General features: G+C 37.3%; 1 protein-coding gene across 1 annotated transcript in view; it reads left to right on the top strand.

The window, feature by feature from the left end:
- The window catches only part of LOC122796922 (collagen alpha-6(VI) chain-like), a 183,728-nt gene extending 161,270 nt beyond the window's left edge, over positions 1 to 22,458 (top strand). The window contains exons 7-9 of the mRNA XM_044065689.1: positions 18,779 to 18,841; positions 22,244 to 22,279; positions 22,372 to 22,458. Of these exons, the coding sequence (XP_043921624.1) occupies positions 18,779 to 18,841; positions 22,244 to 22,279; positions 22,372 to 22,458 (186 nt within the window). The remainder of the gene's footprint in view (positions 1 to 18,778; positions 18,842 to 22,243; positions 22,280 to 22,371) is intronic.
- Positions 22,459 to 24,320: the final 1,862 nt, after the last annotated feature.

Genomic DNA, 24,320 nt, shown 5'->3' with positions numbered 1-24,320 from the left:
CTGCTCCAATAAATTCCAGTGTCTTTGCTGGGGACATCTGAGATTTGTCTTTGTTAATTGTAATCCCCAAGCGGAAAGCGAGTCCTTGAGTGTAAGAGAGGCTGAGGACTAGGCGATTCCTGGTTGGAGTGGTAAGGAGCCAGTCATCTAGATAGGGAAACACCTGGAATCCTTGTAGTCGAAGATGGGCTACATACAACAACTACCATACATTTGGTGAACACTCGAGGGCTGTCGAGAGACTGAATGGCAATGCCCTGAACTGGTAATGATTGGCTCCCAGCCAGAAGCGGAGAAACCTCCGGGAGTGGTGATCCATCTTTATGTGGTAGTACACATCCTGTAGGTCTATACAGCACATCCAATTGTCCCTCCCTAGGAAGGGAAGAATGGACTATACTGTGACCATTCGGAATTTTTGAGGTTTGATAAATTTGTTCAGTAGGCTGAGATCCAGAATTGGTCTCCATTCCCCCTGTCTTTTTTGGCACCAAAAAGAACCTCACATAAAACCCGGATCCTGTCTGTTCTGGTGGGACTGGTTGGATGACTCTTTTTCTTAGCAGTTTTTTCTATTTCTAAGGATGATAATTCCCTCTGATTGTGTGGTACATTGGGGATTTATTTGGTGGGTCTAGGAGTTAAGTTGAATGGTATTTGACAGTCTCTGGATATTATTCTCTGCACCCAAACATCGGTAGTAATAAGATGCCAGACTGGTCGATGCAGGGAAAATCAACCCCCGACTGCTTCCAGAGGAAAGCAACTGGGCCGCTGCTCAGGAGTGCTGGTAGGGTCTGCCAGAGAAAGAATCTCTGGCTCCCTGGTTATGCGGACCCCCTCTACCCTGAAAGTGTCTTCCATATGAGTTGCCCCCTCTGCCCTGGGGAGATTGTTCACCACGAGTGTCATGAATGGATCCTTGAGATTTCTTGAACCATATCTTTCCTCCTTTCTTGTTCCTGGAGTAGGGCCTCTAGGGGTTGGAAAAGCATATGCCCACAGCAGACAAGGTCTTTCCGTCTTTCTCACTACATGCAAGTCTGTCTTGTACCTTGGGTCCAAAAAGTGCAGATTCGCCAACAGGTGCATTGATGAAGGAATATATAAAGGGGTCTGTAATGTTACACAACTGCATCCAAGCATTACGTCACATGACTGTACTCATCCCTCATTAGACCTATTATAGAGTACAATGCCCCATTTGGTATGTACCTCACAAGACATCTGCAACAGCTGGAAAGGCCACAGAAATACCTCACTAAAAGAATCACAGGCCTAAAGCAGATGCCCTATGCTGACCATCTAAAAAAACTCCAGCTATACTCTGTGACCTATCGTCTACTCAGAAGTGATCTCTTCTTAACATACAAGGCCATGTCAAACCCTGAGCTGTTGGACATGCTCCACTTAAAGAAATCCCAATCCCTCAGAGCCACTTGCTCCAGGGATCTGAACCTTGTCATCACAATGAACAAAACATGTTGGAGGAATAGGTTCCTGACCAAGAGACTCCCCATACTCTGGAATAGACTGCCCCATATATGTCAAGCAGAGTGCCTCCTTAGCCCTCTTCAAAATAAACCTTGACAACTGGATGGGAGATGGGAAATTTTCCTCAGGGATCACGTCAGTCATCCTGCTAGAGAGGGGTCCAGGGAAGTAAATATTGTGGGAAAAAATATCCAGGTAACTGTTATGGCTAGGCTTGTATAGGCCCCTAGGGCCGATAGCCTAGTATCACCCTATGAACCTATGACAACACCGGATGCGGCAGCTCAAGCTGCCACCTTGGCAGTGTGAGATATCAAATGCATTGAGGAGTTAAAGATGGATTCAAGGGTAGCTAGCTGTGAGGCAACAGTATCACACACCTCATCAGGCAATACCCCCACCAAGGAGGAAAACATTTCAGAAATTAGGTCTCTTTGAAGGCAAGTAAAACGTGCCAGATAATCCAGCGATTGAATAGCAAAGGTTGCTGAAGCACAGGTCCGCTTCCCTAGTCTGTCCATGGTCTGGAACTCCCTGTTTGGAGGATGGACAGTGGAACTTTCTACTGCCAGTTTCCTCTTGGTGGCCACCACCACGACCATAGAATCGACTGTCAGCTGCTTGGACCAGTGGGGCTGGTCTTCAGGTGTAGATAAAAATTTTTACGGCCAACGGGGGACTGGTTCTACATTGTCCATGGCCTTCCAAGCATGCTTCACAATTAGTTTAACAAAATAATCTGTTGGTGGGGTCACCCAGGAAGTAGATGGCTGGGCATGGTAGGCCTTCAGAAACACTCATTCCTCAAAAGAAGGGTTAGAGGACTTCCATTCCCCCCGCTGTCTGAGGATTTTGAGAATGCCTCTAAATGAAACGTTATCTGGGGAGAATGTGGGGACCCTTCCCGCTCATCACAATCAGTGTCTTCTGTGATAGACTCCTCCGGGGAGTCAAGGTGCTTCCTTTTGCACCATTTCTTCTGGGGTGGCTCTCCAGTGGGATCTTCTGAGGATGACTCCGGAGAAGGGATTCCCTTCACAGGGGGTTCTTGTGACTCCTGTGCCTGGGGACCCAACATAGCAGGTTAGGAGAGGTGCATGCTAGGGGAGGTTTCTGATACTGGTGTTCTAGGTGCTGGCTGTGGGCCTTCAGAATTAAGGGCCCTTTCCATCACCTGTACAGCAAGCCCACTTGAGCCCACCTCCAGTTAAGGGGTTCCGAGAGAACTGGAATCTGTTGGAACTGTGGACAAAGATGGTGCCAGTGAGAAAATAGTTGCCGGATTAGGTACCAAGGTACGGATAGTCCAAGCACCGCTCTGAGAAAGCATCGGCTCCATCGTAGCCAATGCAGCAAGGGTGGTTGGTGCTGACAGGGGAGACACTGATGTCGGTACCAGGAACAGGGTGGATGCTGGAAGAGGATAAGCAGGGGAAGATGAGGTAAAAGATTCTGAGCCAGGAGGGATGGAAGGTCTAGCTGGAACTGGCAATCCTCTAGCTGCCAGAAGCTAGTCCACAACCCGCACTAGGTCTAGTTCAGAAAAACTCCTAGTGGATCTAAAGGAGGCTGCTGAAGGGGAATCAAGTCTTTCTAAAAAACGGTTAAACCTCTGCCCCAAGAAAGAGTCATAAGTTGGAGAATATCTTGTCCTTGGCAGGTATTCGAATTTTTGAGCCAATAGAGCAGAAGAAACTGTTGGCACTATGGCCGGGGATGGTACCAAGGCATGTACAGACATTGAAGCCCATGGAGCTGAAGAAGCTGTCAGCATCATAAACAGGGATGGTGCCAAGGCATGTACAGTCAGTGGAGCTCATGGAGCCAAGGAAACTGTTGGCACTTTGGACGGGGATAGCACTGATGCATGTACAGTCATCGAGGCCAATGTGGGAACCAAGGATGGCACCAAAGTCAGTGGTGCAGTGGCTGGAACTGAAATAGTTGTGAATACCATGGTCAGCACCAAGGGAGAAGACACAGATCCTTGTGCCGAAGAGGTCTGATCTGAGGGCGCCGGCGAAGCACTGAGCTGACTCGGTTCCATAACTGACAGAGATGCAGGAACTGAGTGACTCCGTTTTTCCTTTTAGTTTTTGGTCTTAGGAGGGGGTGAGACCTCTGACCCAGATGGAGCCTCCGAGAAAGGTGTCTAGAGTAAACCTTTTAAAATAAGTTTATTCTTACGTTCTGCTAGTATCCGATTACAAAAACTCGCACAAATGTCACAATCAGCTTTAATATGATTGATGCCCAAACAGTAGACACAACGGACATGTGTGTCTAAGTTAGGCATCTTATGGCCACACTTGCCACACTGTTTAAAACCCAACTTAGCTTTGTCTGACATGATAAGGAAGCAATGCTATCCTGTAGAAAAAATGAGGAAGAGAATACCAATGATGTTATGTTATGTTAAGGAATACCACTAATAAAAAGGGAAGGCCTATCAAAGACAGGATAGAGGGACAGTAACAAAAAGGGTAAAAAAATAAACTACCAAGGAAAAGGGTAGGAAATAGGCCAAGGTTATAGGCGACAGTGGGAAAAGGCTAATTTGACGAAAATTTTTGTAATTTAGAAGAAAAACTGTCATAAAAATCAACAATTTACTACTTAGTTTTGAGCAAGATGGCTGACACGTCTGACTAGGAATGCAGCAAGCGAGATCTGGAGTATCTAGGAGAGGGGCATTGTGGGTGGGTTCTTAGCTGAGTTTATGGCTTCCGCGAGCTGGGAAATGGTTATATTGGTTCCAAGAATGGAACTGAGGTCTGAGGTTCATATCAGATGTGAAGCTTTCTTACTTAGCTCATGACATCATGCATTCTATGCATGCAGATCAGATTACATTACATCTAATGTGTATATGCAAGGCTGATTGTGAATGTCAAGTCTCTGATTGGTTAATATAGCATAGCAGACTTCTTTTGCAAGAATTATGAGCTACACTGTCTGCAAACGTATTCATGGTTCCCTTTTATAATAGTGACTATATTTTGTGATCAAATATATACAGAAATGTTATTTTTTCTTCTAAACAGTTAATTATAGCCACTATTTCTAGTGAATATACTGGAGTTTTTTTATAAATAGATCTTTATAAATGACTTTCTTATACAGTTCGCAAGTGTTAAGTATAGGCTTATACATTTACAGGAAATGTGTATGACTAATGTTAATAACTGTAAGGATACTCAAACACCATACTAAATCCTAGCAAATATATGTATGAATAATTTTGATTGAACTATAATTACTTTGCATTTAATATGTTGATTTCCTTATTGTATCCTAGATATTATTTATATTTCAGATGTCATGTTTTCAGTTATTATAAAGTCATGTCTTTTAGTATATTAGCACTTTATGACAGGGAAAGAGCTCAGTAATATCTATGACTTGTGATAACACAACAAACAAGTTATGAGTTTTAGTATTACCCTATTACTATGGTAGATATTTACAGCTATCTCTATCTTAATTTTGTCTTTGAGTCATTCACTTTTAAGACCTGTTATCCATAGTAAGTCTTATATAAATAATGTTTTTTAATAATTTTTGTCATTTTAACTGATGCCTGTTAATTATTATTGATTTTAGTCAGTTATTTAAACATCTGCTATTCCAAAAGTTTAGGAGGTAATTAAGGACAAATATATCTTATGGAATAGTTCTAAAAATCTATGTTAACATCTTTTGGGAATGACACACACTCACTTTGTGCTAACACCCAATTCTTGTGAAGTTTTTATTTAGTGGGAGTTTGTCATGATAAGATTTATTCAGAGGGCAAGTAAATACAAATGCAAAATGATTCTTTGATTTGTTCTGCCATTTTGAAGTTTTTATTAGAACTAATACAGATAACATGCTTAAGTATGTTGGGTAATCATTTTGATTGTTAATAAAGCTAATGTTTCCTTAGTCTATTAAGCACTAAATTCAGATTATATATATCCTAATATGTCCCTTGCTTCCTTAGTGAATAATTGCTGTATAAATGTTTAATGTTTCTAATAATAATATATGTAACTCATCTGTAAAACCTAAATGGAATTAGTATCCGATTAGTTGTTTATCACTACTATTTTTCTCTTAATTTATAATATATTCTCCATTTTTAACTTTGTTTTCATGGGCTCAAACCAACAAAGGTTTATGGCTAGCAGATTTAGTTTTGTTTGCTGGACTAGGAATGTATTTCATTCCATGTATAGGGTGTATTAAAGTTTATATCAGAGTGAAATATGCTAATTTTTGTTATTTAACTTTTTTTCTAGTTTTGAAATGCCTGACACAATTGTTTTACTTTTTTTCTTTCACGGAGAAAGTTATCTGGATTGAGATAAATAGAAATGCAACAATTGATATTATATTGTCTATTCAGGAAGAGTATTATGTATACAGGATTCTATTTATACAAGTTCCTTTATTATTTGTTATCTTTAAATAATTCTGATATGGATTTAACTTTGATATACATAAATACTAATGGCTTAAACAACCCATATAAGAGAGCCAACCTACTAAGATATCGTAAACTAAAGGCTCAAGTAGTTTTTCTCCAAGAGACACACGTTAAAATAAATGACACATTTATGTGGGATCCTAAGGAATACATAATACCTACTCAATCTTCTTATAAAAATAAGACCAGAGGAGTAACAATTCCATGGAAAAATACTTTCTTAAATCCCCAAATCATTTACAAACATGTAGATAATGATGGACTCTTGGCCTTAGTTATACTTAAAGTTTAATAATAAAATTTGGACCCTGGTTAATTTATACTGGTTCCTGGGTATGGGGGTTGGGCTAGCTAAGAAACACTTAGACTTTATTATAAGTACTTCTAAAGGGAATATAATACTAAGAGGTGATTTCAATTGCATCACAGACATTACAGAAACTACCAATAGGAAATCTCCTAAACTATTGTTCTCAGCCAAACAGTTAAAAAATGGACAAAAAATGTTTAAATTAAAATATACCTTCAATGCTTTTAGTCCAAATTCTTTACTATGTTCACACCAGGACTATAGACATGGTACCCAAACTAGAATAGCTAAAATGTATATCTCACATGATCTTTATTCTAAAATCTTGAATTTTTCAATACAACCTTGTTGTCCCTTTTCAGATCACAATTCCCTGTTGTTAACAATACATTTGAAATGCAATCAATTAGTTATTACTTCAAGGATTCCTTCATATATCACACAAATTAAAGACTTTAAATCTTGGATAACTTCTGAACTTCAGCTTTTCTTAGAGATTAATTATACACCTGAAGAAAACACAATTATGCTTTGAGATTCTCTTAAGGCCTATCTATATGGTAAAACTATTAGCTGGTACAAAAATAAAATTAAAGAATTGGACACAGAGTTACAGCAACTCCAAAATCAAATAATATCTATTAAATCTAATAAAAACTTAATTGCTATGGATAATAAGAGGAAAATAGAAGCAAATAAGAAATACAATGAAATATTATCCCATAAAACTAATTTAGCTATGGAAAAACTGAAATTAAATTCTTATGCTACCTCTCTTAAGCATCTTCATAACCTATCTATGAAAGTTAAGATATAATAAAAAAATAATAACATTGATAGTATCTTTCATGAAGGGAAAACGAAAAAAGTCTCGGGCATAGGGGACATTCTAGAGGCTTTTAATTATCATTATGCAGAGCATCATAAAGATAAAATAAGTACAAATGAATGTGAGAAGTCAGAGAATATAATCCCCAACAAAACAAGAATTCCTGAGAAACTTAAGTTAGATCTACAAAAATATATTTCTCAAAAAAATTTAGATGGGATTAAAGGAAGTAAGTCTAATAAAGCACTTGGAATAGATGTCTTAATTATAGACATTTATAGATTGTTCCCTTCTTCTATAATCTCTCTCCTACATAAAACCTTTCTTGAAGTTCAAACATTAGCAAATATTCCTCCTTCTTGGAGATATGGAAAACCAAGTGGTATAGTGGTTAAGATGTATGCCTTGCAATCACAAGGTGTAAGGTTTGCCCCCGAGCCAGTGGAAACCACAACCCACGCTGCTGAAACCCTTACAAATGCCTTCTACGAGCACCTGCAGGAATGTATGGATCAAGCAATCCCTAATAAAATCAAGACCCTTTCCACCAAAGGCAGACGCCCGGTCTGGTGGACCCCAGCCATAAACAAACTCTACAACAAGAGGAGAAAGCTACTACATGACAGAGCAAAATCCCTAAAAGGGAAGGCATCTCTGATCAATACTAGCAAAAAACTACGATCACTCATAAAATCATCCAAGGCCAACTTTGAGAGAAAAATCGCTAAAGACACAAAAGACAATCATAAGGCCTTCTTTAGCTATGTTAGAAACCTGGGTGGAAACTCCCAGATATGCTCAGAATTAGTCCAAAATGATACAAAAATCACTGGACCCACAGACATTGCCAACATACTGGCAGACAGGTTCAGTGCAAATTTCTCCCCTCCCTCCCCCCCAAAAGGAGAAATATCTATCCCAGCAGAGTGTAGCCTCACAAACATCTCAGATGCCCAGGTGAGAGCTGCTCTCTCTAAAGCAAAAAACACAGCATCAATGGGACCGGACGGTGTCCCCGGCTTTGTGCTACACAAACTCAATGAGGAACTAAACCCACACATAAGGCTGCTGTTTAATCTTAGCCTTACTACAGGATACGTACCCAAAGAATGGCATACGGCAACTGTGGTCCCACTCCACAAAGGCGGTGCTTCTACGGACCCTGGAAATTACCGCCCCATAAGCTTGATGAGCCTTGTCTGCAAAGCTATGGAGAGGATCATAATAGAACTCATAAATAAAGACATTGGGGACCTACAGACACTGGATCCTACCCAATTTGGCTTTGTCAAGGGCAGATCCTGCCTCTTGAACTTGGTCGACTTTTTCAAAACAGTCACTAAGGCCATTGATGAGGGTAAGGCAGTTCACACAGCCTACCTTGACCTTGCAAAAGTGTTCGACACAATACCCCACTCGGGCATCATAGAAAAGCTCACCAGCTTAGATGTAAACCCATATGTCACAAGACGGGTTGCAAACTGGCTCAAGGACAGAACCCACAGGGTTAGAGTTGCTGGTGCCATGTCAGACTCTAAGCCGGTCACGAGCGGTGTCCCACAGGGCTCAGTCCTGGGCCCCCTCTTGATCGGCATTTATTTTTCTGAAGTGCAGGCAAACATAGGGGGATTGTGGCTGACAAAATTTGCAGATGACTGCAAACTGGGCGCCATAACTGACACTCCATCAAACACAGGCATCCTCCAGAGAGGTCTCATAGAAATGGATAACTGGTGCCAGAGCCATGGCCTTAAGCTAAAAAAATGTATAGTCATACCCTTTGGGACAAGCAAGGTAACCTCTAATTACCACATAGGTGATAATCCATTAAACACAGAAGAAGTTATCAGGGACCTGGGGACCCAAGTTGACAGTAACCTCTCTTTTGACACTCACATTGCCAAAGTGGTTAGGAAGACCTTCTACATTGCCCACCTGATCATGAAGGGATTCACATCCAGATCAGGAGAGGTAATTGTACCCCTGTACTCTTCACTTATCAGACCAATGATTGAGTACAACACCCCATTCGGAATGTACCTTACCTGACACCTGCAGCAGTTGGAAAGACCCCAAAAGTTCTTCACCAAAAGGATAAAGGGGCTCAAACATATGTCATACGCTGCCCAACTGAAGAAACTCCAGCTCTATTCAGTCGCATACCGTCTGCTCAGAGGTGATCTGTGCCTGACATACAAGGCCATGTCCAACCCGGAATTAATGGACATGCTCCACCTCAAAAAATCCAAATCCACCAGAGCCACGAGAGCAAGAGACTTAAACCTCAACATGGATATAAATAGGACGTGCTGGAGGGACAGATTCATCACCCAGAGACTCCCTACACTATGGAACAGAATCCCAGTCCATGTGAGGCAGAGCCCCTCACTGACTCTGTTCAAGAGAAATCTTGACGAGTGGATGGGAGATCATAGGTTTACCCCGGGAATCATCTCTGTGTCACTGCTGGACAGAGGCACAGCAAACTAATGGGTATAGTATTCTCATCCTAAGGGGTGGTGAAAGCCACACACACTCTGGCTAGGCTTATAAATGCCCTAGGGCAGATAGCCTAGTATGAACCTATGAACCTATATTCTCTAATTTCCCCTATATTAAAAGAGAATAAGTACCCTAATCATTGCAACTCATATAGACCAATTTCTTTGTTGAATAATGATTAACTATTTATGTCAATTATGGTCAATAGTTTGAAAACATCCATATCTAAAATAATTAATGAAGACCACACTGGTTTCATACATAACAGGCATACACAGGATAATATTAAAAGAGTATTAACTCTGATAGATTACCTCAATAGAGGAAACCATGAAGCATTGATAGTAGGTCTAGATATTCAAAAGACCTTTTGACTCCTTAAATTGGGGTTATTTATTTAAAGTCTTACAGTTACTTGGTTTCCCCCCCTTTTTATAACAATGATAAAGAAAATCTATGAAAATAATCTAGCATATGTCAAATTAGGTCCCTTTACTTCCAAAGCAATCCAAATCACTAGAGATACTAGACAATGATGTCCCATGTCCCTTATCCTATTTGCTCTGGTCATAGAAATAATTGCCATTTTAATACATAATACCCCAAAGATAAATATATTTATAAAATAATGATGTTTGCTGATGATGTCTTACTTACCTTACCCAACTCTAAGGAAGTGTTAGGTGAAGTGGATATAGTAACAACAAATTTCCAAAAAATCTCAGGACTCTCCTTCAACAAATCTAAATCAAAATATTTATTATTAAATAAAAAAAGAACATACAGGTTCCAGTTAATCATATTATTGGAAACCAAGTTTCAACTCTGGACTATTTAGGAATAGTCCTAGGCAAGAATATAGATGAAACCTTACAGCTTAACTATGCTAAAGCCATAGACTTAATCAAGACATTAAGCAAATGGAATAATTTGTTTATAAAATTTGATGATAGGTTACAATTGATAAAAATGTTTTTTGTTACATAAAATATTATATATAGCACAAGCCCTTATACTTTCACCAGGAAAGAAAATCCTTAAAGAAATCATGTCAACTCTGATGAAATTCTTATGGTACCCCAGAAGAAATAGAGTGGTATATTCTCATCATATCAGAAATTGGGAACAAGGGGGTTAAAATTCCCAGAGATTGAAACTTATATAAAGGCATCTATAATTAAAATAGTGATGAATTGGATAAATCCTAGATACTCTTCCAAGTGGAAACAGTTACACTCCATTACACAAATGAATGAAAATTCTTTATCAAAGAATGTTTTGATAACTGACAAATATAACAATATATGGCACTATTTAAGTTTAAATTTACAGTATAGTACAACAAAAATTATTAAACTAAAACTAATAAACAATATTTTTGATGTGTTTAGAAAATTCATTAACACAAATTTAGATATAAAACTGTGGCATTGATTTTTAATACCATTTACTATTACAAGGGATTCCCCTGATAAGACACATAGAGAAATGTTTGGATTAAGGGAAAATAACCTATTTTACTGGTTGCAATGTATTGAAAACCAACAAGCTTTGAACACACAAAGTATATTGTCAACTTATGGCCTATCCCCTAATGACAGGTTGCTTCTTCAGAGTGTCACAGCATGCATTAATGATCTGTGTAGAATAATAAATAACTCATCCTTCAAAACCGTATCAAAAATTATAAACTGGTTTTTGGAATTCTATATAATAATATCAATGTTAAGAATGAATTATCATATCTATATAACACTTTAATTGTCATTAAGACAGCTCCTAAAGATTCTTACTGGCAATATCTAACTAAAGGGTTTCAATTATCATTATCAATGGAAGATAAAACAAACATTTTATTTTCAGCTAAACTAACTTCTTACTCAGAATTCTGGTGGATTTTCATTGGAAATTTCGACACAGATCCTTTTTGACACCTGAGAAACTCTCAAAAATTAACCATTCAAACAGCAAGTTATGTTGGAGATGTCATCTGTCCACTAATGATGATTGGTCTCATATTTTTTATGACTGTACTAATATTAAACCATACTGCAATGAGATTAACACATTTCTTCAGGCTATCTATAATTATATATTTGTTTTGACAAAGTCTTTAATTTTATTGAATGCTGTTAATAGTAATAATATGAAGAAAGATGACGTGTATTTGTTGTGGACAATGTTAGCAATAGCCAGAAAATGTATAACTAGAAGATGGAACTCTAATGTAGCACCCACAATGGAGGAATTCCTATCATCACTGAAGAAATGCATAATAATGGAGAAAAGAACTAAAGAGTTAAGAACTTTTCCTAAGCCATTGGTTAATAGTCCGTGACGGAAAGTTTTGAATTTGATTGATACCCTACAGATGGAACCAAACTCTTCCTATCATAGTTTATATATTAACTTATTATTTAACTGCAAATGTTTTTATCTAAATCTTTTTTGTCAGGCTGAATGTAAATACTGTAAATAGTTATTGAATGCTATGAATGTAATAAATTATTTTGTTATTTCATCAAAATAAAAATGATTTGAGTAAAAAACAAAAACAAGAGAGGCAGGATGCTAAACAAACTACTCCTTTAGCATGACAGCCATGTCATCCTTGACAAGGGATAGTTTTGTGTAATCATAACTGCAACGTAAGTGGAATCATTCATAAATGTACAAAATTTACAGTGGTGACATTATACCACAGCATTTTATCTGACCTCTGACTTTCACACATTTATCGTTATTCTCATTCACTTCATAAATTTGCTTGACATTCAAGTTTCTCCTGGTTGCCACCCTTATTTTCAAGGGAAGAAGCCTACTGAAATGCAAGATGGTATGTATTTCCCACTTCATGCTAGTGATGTGATTTTCATAAGGAAAGCAACAATTTGATGTTGATGTAAATGAAAGAGGATACCCAACAGTATTGTTAAAGGAAATTTCAGAAGAAATTGAAAGAGGCAGGAAAATAAAATTTCACCCTATTCTAGCAAGAAATGTTTCTTCATCATTGTTAAGAAGAAATGTCTGACTGGTTAAAATAATAGCAGTAATAAATTCATGATATTAACTTTTACCAATGATTCAATGAGTATTATGTTAGCTATCATGAGAAACTGGACATTAGAATTTAATGAATATTTCAGATATAGGCTGAGAGGTGATTGTGACTACTTATAGGAGGAATTTCAATGTCAAGCATATTTTTGAAGTGAATAAGAATAGCAAATAAAAAAGAACTTAGTTATGGGTCAACATGTGAGGTTTAAACAGTTAACTCATCAGAATGAGGAAATTGATAGGATGTTAAAAGATTTTTATGGCAGAGTTTTGAACTGAGGTTATCCAAAAAGTAGAAACCATTTGAAATGCAAATCAAATAGAGAATGGCTAAAATTGGACTTTCATATACAAAGTCCAAGATGGCCATTTATTGGAATATTCCCTTTTCTCCAAAGTATGGTGATCTTAGAGTAAATATATGTAAACTCAGGGTGTGAGTGGGGCTTGCCCCTCTGAAAAAAAAAGAAGTTTAAAGTAAAATAGTAACACTCAATATTCTCTCTTCTGCTGCATGTTTGATCTTTGTTTTCACTGTGTCAGCATTTGGCATTTTGAGTGCCGACTTAAGGAGTCCCCCAAAAATAAACTAATGGGCACATTTTCAACTGCATACTACAGACAGTATCTCTGCTGTATTAGGCAGGTATCGAAAAACAATTGGTTAATATTGATGGGTATTCAAGACATTTTTGAGCTTGTTGGAGGACACTTCATATGTTATAAATGAAAAAGGAAGAATCATTAACCTAAGGATTCATAAAGATTCCCATGTCCATAGTAACAATGCTCTGTTTCCACAGTACAATGTTTTGTGATTTAAAGACACATTAGCTACAATGAGGAAAAAAACTTCTTTATTTGGCTAATTTGCATTTCTGAATTGCAGTTAACTAATGAGAAATGCAGATCAAAACTTCCTGCAGTACGTAACACGGTTGGTGGCTCCCACACACAATACACACACACACACCACAGATCTCACCTGTGTTGTCTGAATGCCATTTATGTTGCCTTTTTACCTGCTCTGGTAATTCATGGATGATTACAGTCAACCATCAATGCCAGATGTTCCAGTTTCACACTTTATATCATTCACTAAAAACATCCAGGGCAAAAGTTGTTATCATATTCACTCTGCCTGTTTGCAGTACAAGACTGAGGGGTATGCTTAACATTACCTGTCCTTATCTGTTGTACACCATGATATGTTACAGGCATTGTGTAATGCCCAAGATCCTCAATACATATTTAAAAAATCCTGCAGCACTAACTTCTCAGTTACTGTGCTGGATTATTGCACGTGTTTCATGTGTCAATGGTGCACATATCAAATCCCACCCCACCCCCCCCCCTTTGTACACTGATTTTTTTTCTTTAATTATGTTTTTTAAAATTCTTATCCTTGGTGTCTAGCGGTGGCACAGAAAACTAATATCCAATGTGCAATGCGGGAGGCTACAGAGCTTGAGTTCTTTTTAGTGCCTTGTAAGCCATGCTACTTATCCCTGGTGTCTAGTGTTCCCCCCACCTCTTGCTTCCCATCCTGTGTGGATTCTGCCCAGACACAGGTTTAAAGAGCTAACCTTGGTGTCTAGTGTCCTCCCCCTGATCCTAGTTCTGTATAAGTATCACTCAGGAATGCTATTAAAAAGTTATCCCGGGTGACTAGTGTTCCCACCACTCCCAATACAATAGTTAATACAGTTTAGACAATAAGCATAAATGCATTTTACGTCAATATAAGTTAGTCACAGTTTGATAAAGATTTTGTTATACATGTTATGGAAATACTACACAGTAGAATAAAAATGTCATGTAGTGTTACACATGAGGACAAGAAAATGAAAACTGATTTATGATTAACAAATAATGCAATATGTTACAAAGCTTTATGGCAGAAAAAATGTTTGTAAATTGTAAGACTGACAATAAAGTTTGGAGCTTAGGAAGTTCTTTGAAGTCCAAAGAGCAGTAGACCAGAATGCAGCTATATCAGCAGGAATATTCGGCCCATTTTGTAAGTAGGATGGTTAGATACAGAGAGAGAGGCAGTAGAGGCCCATGAAAAGAGGTTGAAAGAGAGGCAGCATTTAGGTTATCCCAGGAGAGGTGAAAGATCATAGCCAAGTATTGTTAGGTGATACTTTACGAGTAGTTTGAACGATTTATTGTTTTCTAATATTCTAAGAGATGGAGGTATAGAATTCCAGGGTTTGGATAGAGAGAGAGAGGGAGAAAGAGAGACAGAGGTGTTATAGAGGGTGTCTCCAGCAGTGTTGTTTGACTTAGTTGCAGTTACCAACATCTTGTCAGGGGAGCATAGTGATCTTTTGGGACGGCAGAGCTACAGAATATTGCTTAAACTTTGGCATTTGTCCAGGTCATATGTGAATTTATTTGTCATGACAAGCTGTGAGTAGGTTAAATATTGCCTTAATTCCCCCCACTGAAGTCGCTTTAATCCAAAGCAGTGATATGTCCTATAATGATGATGTTGACAGCAACGTTTGTAGCTTTATTACAGCACTGGTCAAGTAAGGACAGTGGAGTGGATTGTAAATTTGAGTATGAGTCCTGCGTATAGGACAGTAGAGATGAGGAGAGATGAAGCAATGCTTATTCTAGCTTGCTTAAGCAGGGTTTGGCTCTTTAGAAGGCTCCCAGTTTTTGACAGCTTTTCTTTATAGCTTATTTTATGTGGTAGTTGAATTTTAGGTTTCATCACTAGCCTTAATAATTTGGCATGGGTTACCATTTCTGTCTTAGTATTGTTTTGATGATAGAACTGAGAAGAGATTGTTTTGTTCAGATAGTTACTTAGGGGTGAGTAAGATGCATTTAGCTTTTGGGGTGTTTAGACAGAGCTGTGAGTCAGTTGGAGAAGTCTCAATCTGTGAGGGAGCTTCTTGCATGTACTATTGTAGTTTAACTATGTTTTTGGAAGAGCAGATGATTGTGGAATTGTCTGCATACTAGTATGATGGTTGTTTGTATATTAAAAAGTAATGGACCTAAATATAGAGCCTTGTGGGACTCCCACAGTTACTGGGAGAAAGGAATATATGTTTTTTCCACTTTACATCTTGTTAACTATAAAGTACTGGTTGATGTGCAGATATATAGAGGACAGTTTGATTTTTTTTCCTGTGCAGCAACCCAAATATCATACAGCCTCTCAGATTATTTTACTTGTAATTCAGAGTTTCTGGTTTATGCAGCTTTATGGCCTCTGATGCATTTTATATAGGTAGGACAAATGGGAAGTTAAAAAATAGAATCTTTGAACACTGCTATGCCATTAAAATTAGATGTGAAGGAAATATTTTCCACTTTACTAATGGTTTGAATTTTAAATGGTTCATTTTTTATGTTATTGATTTTAATATTAACAAAAAAAGATGAGTAAGTGTACAAAGAATTAAAACAGCAGATTTAAATACTAGTGCTCATCCACATTTAAATGGATATATTGATTATGGATGGGTATAATCAGAATCTCAGAAAATGTAAATACTTAAGAACATTACTGGATTATAAGTGCTAAGTTCTTAGACTAATCTTTAGATTTTTTTGTATGTTCATGTGTTTTTTGGTTATGTGATTTCATCCCAAGGTTATATGTTTTTGATGCATTTAGAATGAAGTCTTCTGTGAAGGGCAAAAGAGTTTACTAGTATTTTAATACATATTTTTATATAAATGTGCTTTTTCCTTATTTTCCTCAGTAATGAATTTATTTTGTTTGGTTTAAATATTGTATTCGTTATCTGTACTGATAATCAGTGCAACAATAGACATGAACTGTTTTTACGTGTTTTTATAGCATACATTTGTACTAGTAATTTTTGGAGGGCATGTGATTACTTACTTGCTGCTTCTTTGCTTATACAATGCGTGTTACTCTAAGACCTTTTAAAGTTGTACAGACTGATAACTTTTTAAAAACTTGACATATCAATAGCCTGGTAAGTACCCATGAGCTACCTTTTCTTTTCTTTTAATGAAGTATTAATGTGGTGCTGGCTCTGAAAACCTTCAAATCCATACATTGTACTGAATAATGAAACTAACATCATCTGTCTTACTTTTTTACTTCTATTGCTCTGCACTGAATCTTTGTGTGAGTACCTGAACTGGTTACTTTATTTTGTTTATTTGATTTTATTCTGACATCTGTTGACCGGGTACGTCCGACTGAGCAACTGTCCTTTTTCAGCAGAGGGCCGGAGAGAAATGCTCCAAACAGAACGTATTATAGATACATAAGATACTAAGTAGCTAAAACTAACAGCTACAAATTGAGATGTCTTGCTACAGAGTTATCGATATATGCATACAAAACACAGCCATTGTAGAGTACATCACAAATTACTAAGTCTACATATAGTGCGGTAGTAAAATACAGAGGAAAAGGTAAATTACAGCAGAGGGTAGAAGCAGCAAGTAGGCAGATGTAGGAGTATTTTAGAAGGAAAGAGTAAACTTCCCAGTAGAGTAGTTATACTTTTATAATTTTATAAATTTATAATTTGTCTTTTAGTTCTAAATATAAAATATACAGAATGTATTAGCAATGACACTGCTTTATCAACTAGCATCCTGAAATGTGCAATAGCAAAACTAATAAAACAGCCTGGCTCTGTGGCACACATGGATAGAACCTTGAATTCAACCCAGGTTGAATTGCAGTCCTGGTACTGAGGGAGCCAAGAAAAGAGGGACAGAAGTGAAAGGGTGTGGCCATTCACCTCTCCTGGGGAAGGGCAACTTCTCTGTACTCTGGGATACACAGTGTGGTATGGTATGAGCTTCCTGGTAGAGACCAGACAGACCAGTCATTGTGCTATGAGGAGGGGCAGGACTACTTGGTGGAAAAATGTTAGGGAAATGTGGGGACACCTTCTCTGGACAGCCCGTTACATTCCCCTCCTGAGCATCTTTCTAGGGGTATGGGGTTAAGGTTAGGGAAAAAAAGAAAAAAAATAATAATAACTTTGAACTACTCCCCATACCTTTCAACCTCTTAGAGCAAGAAATCTGGACAAAGGCTGACATAATGGGGGGACAAAGGCTCAAAACTAAGAACGTATTTTAAATATTGCTCTTATAAACTTAAAATAACAGGATTTGTCTTAGCAAGCATTTTTCTGAAGAATATGAAGTCTGAAACTCAAATGTATATAATTATTTCATGACTTCAGTTCTCAGATCATCTCAGTGATTTGCCAGAAAATCAGATTTTATGAGACTGAAACCAAAAATAATAGGCAAAACGTCTGGTTATTCTGCAAAAAATATGGACAGTTGAGAAGTATGCACTCCTGATGGCTACTTTTGCGACATTCCCTCTCAGTTATCTCTTACCCAGTGATGGAAATTAATAGAATGATTGACTGATAGAGGGTTTGATGGTCAGCAGGCAGTGGGGGCAAAAACTACAAAGGCATAAACTAACAATACAAACCCTCATGGTAAATTGCAGATTGAAACATTAGTTTTAATTTGATATTCTTACTATAGCTTGCATTCATAATTCATTTGAGGGTGATTTACAGATTTCCATGCATCATGCCAAAACAGTATCTTATTTTGCTTGCATATCCCTTTTGTAATTGTGACAAAACTCTCATTGATATGTACTGTAGAAGCACTACAAGACATCTTTAATGGTTAAAGCTCATATTCAGTTAACCTGCAAAATATGCTGTCTCCCACCCCAAATGCCTGACATCCTGCAACAGCACAACACCCTTGCAGGTGTTACTATATAGAGTGTAATGGTGATTAACTGCAAGATATTAATAGTGCCTTACTTTTTATTTTCAAACAAAAGTATGTAATTCATTTGAAACCTTGATGACAGTCATGATAAAAATCATACTTAAGTTTTTCTGGAATACTTTAATAAAGCAAAACTGAATGAAAGGTGATTTACCTTTATAAAAGTATGATTCCATTTGCAGACCATTGCTTTATCAGTCAATATGGGATTTTTGTCTGGAATAGAATTGCAGGATTGCTTGAATTACAGTCTATAAAGTATATGTTATACTTCTAAGGATAACGTAAAGGCACAAATAAACTTATAGATGTTATTATTTTATAGGGTGACTCTGGTCCTTCTGGAGATGATGGAGAGCCTGGTACATCAGGACCAAAGGGACCAAGAGTAAGTATAAATAACCCAATGTGTGTGTGTGTGTGTGTGTGTGTGTGTGTGTGTGTGTGTGTGTGTGTGTGTGTGTGTGTGTGTGTGTGAGTGTGTGTGTGTGTGTGTGTGTGTGTGTGCACGCGTGTGAGTGCATGCGTTTGTATGTATAAGTAACCCAACATGTGTATGTGCATGTGTGTTTGTGTGAGTGCATGTTTGTATATATAAGTAACCCAATATGTGTGTGTGTGTCTGTGTGACTGCATGTGTTTGTACATATAATTAAGCCAATATGTGTACGTGTATGTGTGAGTGTGTGTGTTTGTGTGAGTGTGTGTGTTTGTATGTTTAAGTAACCCAACATGTGTAAGTGCATGTGCGGGTCTGTTTGTGTGAGTGCGTGTGTTTGTACATATAAGTAACCCAACCGTACATTCTATGTGTATGTGTGTATGTATGTGTAAGTAACCCAATTGTGCATTTTGTGTGTATATGTATGTGGATCTACGCGCGTGTGTGTATGTGTATAACACATACATGAGTGTGTAGCTGTAGGTGTATGTGCTGTTACACATGTGTACTGCTGTATTCACTCCTTAATTTGTTTTGGAATGGTGCAGTTTTGTAATGTGAGTTTTGAGACATTTGACTTACTGAATAAATCTGTCTATGCAATTGACTCAAAGAACCTGGAGTGGCCTTGGAATGGATATGTATTTCAGGCAGTTACTCCAGTGTTAAGAAAGAAACTAATGGTTTATTTATTTATGAGGACTTGCAGCAAATGGATATCAAGGACTGCTTTTTATCTATATTACAGTCTGTACGCTCTATGGACAAATAAAAGAAAAATTTGGACTGGGAGATGGGAAAGGATGACTGCAATAAAAGGAAACTATTGTGAAGCATATTTCATGTGTAACTATACCTAAAATGTGTGTGTGCACTTTTTTGTGTGCTGTAGAAGACCATTTGATTAATGGATGTACAAAAAGGTGATGCAATCTGTATGTGGACTGATAGGTCATACAACTAACAACTGTAAGCCATGTTGTAGAGATTGCATTTCTAATGAACATTGGTGGAATGACTGTGTTAAAGAGAATGACAATGTCGAAAATAAAAATATTGAACAAACTGTGCAAACTGAATTATCTGGTAAAAAAGTATTACTTAGTCATGATGGGTGGATGCTTCTGTAGATGAAGTAGTAAATGATAAAGAATACCTGGTTGTAGAGAAAAACGTAAAAAAAAAAAAATAAGAGACTGAAATGATATATAAAACAAGGAGAAAATCAAAGATGTTACTATAGGTTATCTCCTTTTCAAAATGAATTAAGAAACAAATTTGTGAAATACTAAATCATGATGGCTCAATGATTGTGTCCCAAATAACATACGTATCAATGATCAAGACTTTTTTGAAGAATTCCTTACTATAGGCTTCCTTTTCTACTTAATACTCTGTTCTGCTCATTACCAGGCAATGGTGCAATAAAGTAAGCTTGTGGCACTCTTGATACTAAGGTACTCTGAAAACTCTTTTGAAGTGAAAAAAGGTCCAAAACTGTAGCAATGATGGGGAGTAGTGAGGTTGATGGTATAAAAGCTACAAACCCAGTGAAGAAAAGTGGAGCTCATTACTACAATGAACAAAAAGCTGGGCCTTAAACTTCTACTGCCCATAATAAGGCATTTTTGGTGGGGATATGTTTGCTAAATCTACACTGCAGAAAAACAAACATAAATTCCTATGTATGGGGGGCTCAGGTATTTACAACCAATATCCTTCTGTGACTGCTTCAAGCAACAGTGCAACATACATATAAGTATGCTATGACAAGGAAATATAGTCAGTGATATAATGACTCTTCCATCTTATAAAGGAAACGTACTCTAAAGTGACCTGCTGACTCATCAGTGTGAAAAGACCCTAAATCTAGAAGGAATATCTGCTAAGATGGAGCTGGTATAGCATCAGCAGATTGTCACCATTAAATGGAAGGTGACTGATAGGAAGTCTACTTCTCTTCTCTGAAACCGAAATCACTTATAGCACTGACTAACTGAAAATTAAGAAGGGCTGTCCTGAACAGACTGAGTGTATCAAATCAAATAAGCCTGGGACACAGTACTATAAAAGTTTTTTACATGGGCCACCCCTAAAGGTAAGGTTACATCATTTAAGTCTGTGTCTTCAGCACACATATTGTGGCTATCAGTAAACATTCTATATGTGGCAATCACAGTATGCATAAAGGGAGACAAAATAGGCAGGTTGTGCTCAGGTGAGAGATGAAGAAACAAATGTAGTGATATTTTTCAGCCCAAGCAAACACACCAGGGAAATTTAAAGAAATTTACAAATGCTGTAGGCCATAAGGGACAGGTATTCAGTTGCACAGTATGGGACATCTAGACTACCATACATTTGATGCCATCATATGATAGCCTAAAATATATTAATTTTTCATTTATTTATTTGACATGTGTTACTTGGGTAGATAGGCAACTCTACTGACAGACATAGCATTGACCATTTGAAATATATAATGAGTAAAGAAATTGTTATTGTTTTAATTTACATTGATAAGCAGTGTATCACAGTGGGGGTCATACACTGTAAACTGGGAATCTAAACCTTTAGCTAAGTTAACCTTAAAAGAAGGGTACTTTTAGTAAGTGAACATCATTAAAATATAAAACAGAGGACACGAAATTTGATCGTTTTGTATATTTAATACTAATGTTAAGTGTATCTCCTGGATGGAGTGAGAGGGTAGGAAGATTATTGACCGTATGGCTTTTTTTTCAGGTTTAAGATTCACTTCACTGTTTCTTTACTTTGATTTCCACTATTTGCTGGATATTACTTTAGAGATACTTGTTGATATATTCTGAAAATTTTTGTTTGCTGGATATTGTGGTATGTGTTGAGTCTGTAAAGTAAGCAACAGTGAAGAAGATATTTACCCCAGCTGAATTAGATAAAATATTGTCATGGCAAGAAGGCAAGCATGATTTCAGGGTAGGAATCATCAGATCTTAATTTTCAGCTTTCTGTCTGCAAGTTCCTTGCTTTTTTTAAGTTAAACATTAATGCAGAAGTAAAACCCAGCTCTCACAGAACGTGAGAGTTTTGTCCACATCACTTCTGAAAATATTGTAATGTTCAGTATGTGACGTAGCACTGAAGGTGTACATACCAGACAGGACAATAAATAGTACTGCATAAAACAAGACTGTGATGGCTATAGTATTTAAGTTCTACAATTTTTAAGTAAAGCATTTAGTTGACCAGACAGTTCTACTTGTTTGTAAAAGTTCTGAATTTTGACAAGCTTTTACATTATACTTGTATTCAGCATTAATTAAAAGACTCAGCTAGGACTCAAGTTGCTTTCATATTCTGTTACAGGGCCCTAAAGGACCATCTGGAAGTTCACCATGGACAGTAAGTAAACTACAAACATGTTTTTTTTTTTCATTATTATAAATTCTCATAGAATCTACACTAAATATTTAACACCACTTTTTCCTCCTTAGCCATGCCAGCTTGTGTCCTTTGTGCGAAATAATTGTAAGTATCTTTGTGATGTCGTTGTCTTACTGTTTTGTAATTATTCTTTTTGAAATGTCACCACATTTGACACAGATGACTGGGGTTTGATTAGAAGGTCTTGGCACTGGAAGGACCATAGCAGAGATAATGTGAGTAGGAATCCATTGCTAATTTACCCATCCTGTGGAAAGAGACATAGTCCAGTCACTCCACCACTGATCTTTACAACAGTGTAAAGTATTACAGATTATAACAACTGGATAGGGATGTCATGCTGCAGAGAGGTTAACGTGTTCCTGTGTGAAAACATGCAGGAACCTCTTCCACGTAGCAGTGTTCATGGGTATGGGATCAGGTAGGTCAAGATGGGGTGTGTACGTGACAGGCAAGTGGGCCCACTCCCAAGACTGTAAATTTTACCTCAAATGGGAATACCCTAGTACAGAATGAATGGGCTGCAAGGCTGTTACGCTTTGGTAGGAAATTAATGGCTCCAGCTGTGGCTCTCCAATAAGAAGACTGACTGAGCATACTCGAGGCTAAGAAAGGGACCTATTAGGTAGACTGTCTAGCAAGCCAAAGAATAAAGAAAAAAATGAACATGTTTTTTCTAAGCACTCAGATTTCAGTGGTTTGAACAAAACAGTTACGAGTAAAAAAGGGAGTACAGATTTTATGAATAAGCTGTCGGCCATTTTAACTTGCATCATTCCAGTCAATCCAAACAGGATTGTGTTGTAAATTAGTGGATTGCTGCCAGTTTTGCTATGAAAAAGTGATTGATTTCAACAATTGCAACTGTACTTTTAATGCCATCACTCCTAGAGATGGTGTCTGCTCATCAAATTACTATTTCAATGTAATATCTAAATTCATCCACATATTGACTTTAGGAAAGTAGTTCTGTGCTTTCTCTATAGTTAGGCATTTATTGAGTATCCATAACTTGATGACAGTTTTAATGATTCACATCCATGTTATCTGACAGGTAAGACAGGCCACTCATACCTGTTATACAACACCTCTGAGAAAAAAATCCATTCTGCCTAGCAGCTTTCAGCCTATGAAAAAAATGCCCCACCATGATAACTTTCTAGGTCAGCATTACATAAAGTGAGGCCTTTTGCTGCTGTGTTAGATACCACATGCTGCCTTCGACTAATCTGTGGTAGATGAATGTCCTTGAATGACCACATATGCCCTCTTCAATAAAATAATAAGATTACAATATGTTTACAAGGGATGATAGTGAGAGTGAAGTATTCTGGTCATCAACACTGAGAAGGCTTGAGAAAAATATACTGCTGACATTAAAGGGTTCTTATTATAAACCTCACACTTCACAAGTCCTCTTCCATATACAGTGACCATTTCTTTGTAGAATAATGAGATATCTTGGGTGTCTGATCCTAAATCATATGTGTTCCTATGCTGGAGTGGCAAGGAAACTGCAACAGTGGTTATTGCTGTGGGTTCAGGGATACTAAAAGAGATATATGCACTGAAGGCTGCTTCCTGAGAGCATGGATATTCACTATGTATCAGCAAAATACATTTCATATATCTAGTTAGTGCAACATATAACGGAATAGAAATTACTTTTGTCTTATGCTCAATGGAAAGACAAGCATATCTGAAAATAATTAATATATATTCATTTTCAATAAATTGTTAGACATAATTAATTTTAGTTTATAGGCAGGGTTGTAGAGTAAAGAAAATAAAAGAAAACTGTCAATGTATATAGTATATTCTGATGTGGTCTTTGTGATCAGATTTTTGTATGTGTACCAAAATTTCTAAACCCTGCACACATTTACTATAGTTCTCAAAGAGCCATTGTAGCCCTTGAACAGTCAGTTTTAATGCATAGCTCTCAACCTTCCATCACCAGAACGTGGAACACTGCCTGTCATAATGTGGAACAAAGAGG

The sequence above is a fragment of the Protopterus annectens genome, chromosome 3.part0 (assembly GCF_019279795.1).
Source record: "Protopterus annectens isolate FY-2018-M chromosome 3.part0, PAN1.0, whole genome shotgun sequence".
In the NCBI taxonomy this organism is placed as follows: Eukaryota; Metazoa; Chordata; order Ceratodontiformes; family Protopteridae; genus Protopterus; species Protopterus annectens.
The sequence above is the reverse complement of the archived record's forward strand: the minus strand, read 5'-3'. Positions and strand labels throughout refer to the sequence as shown.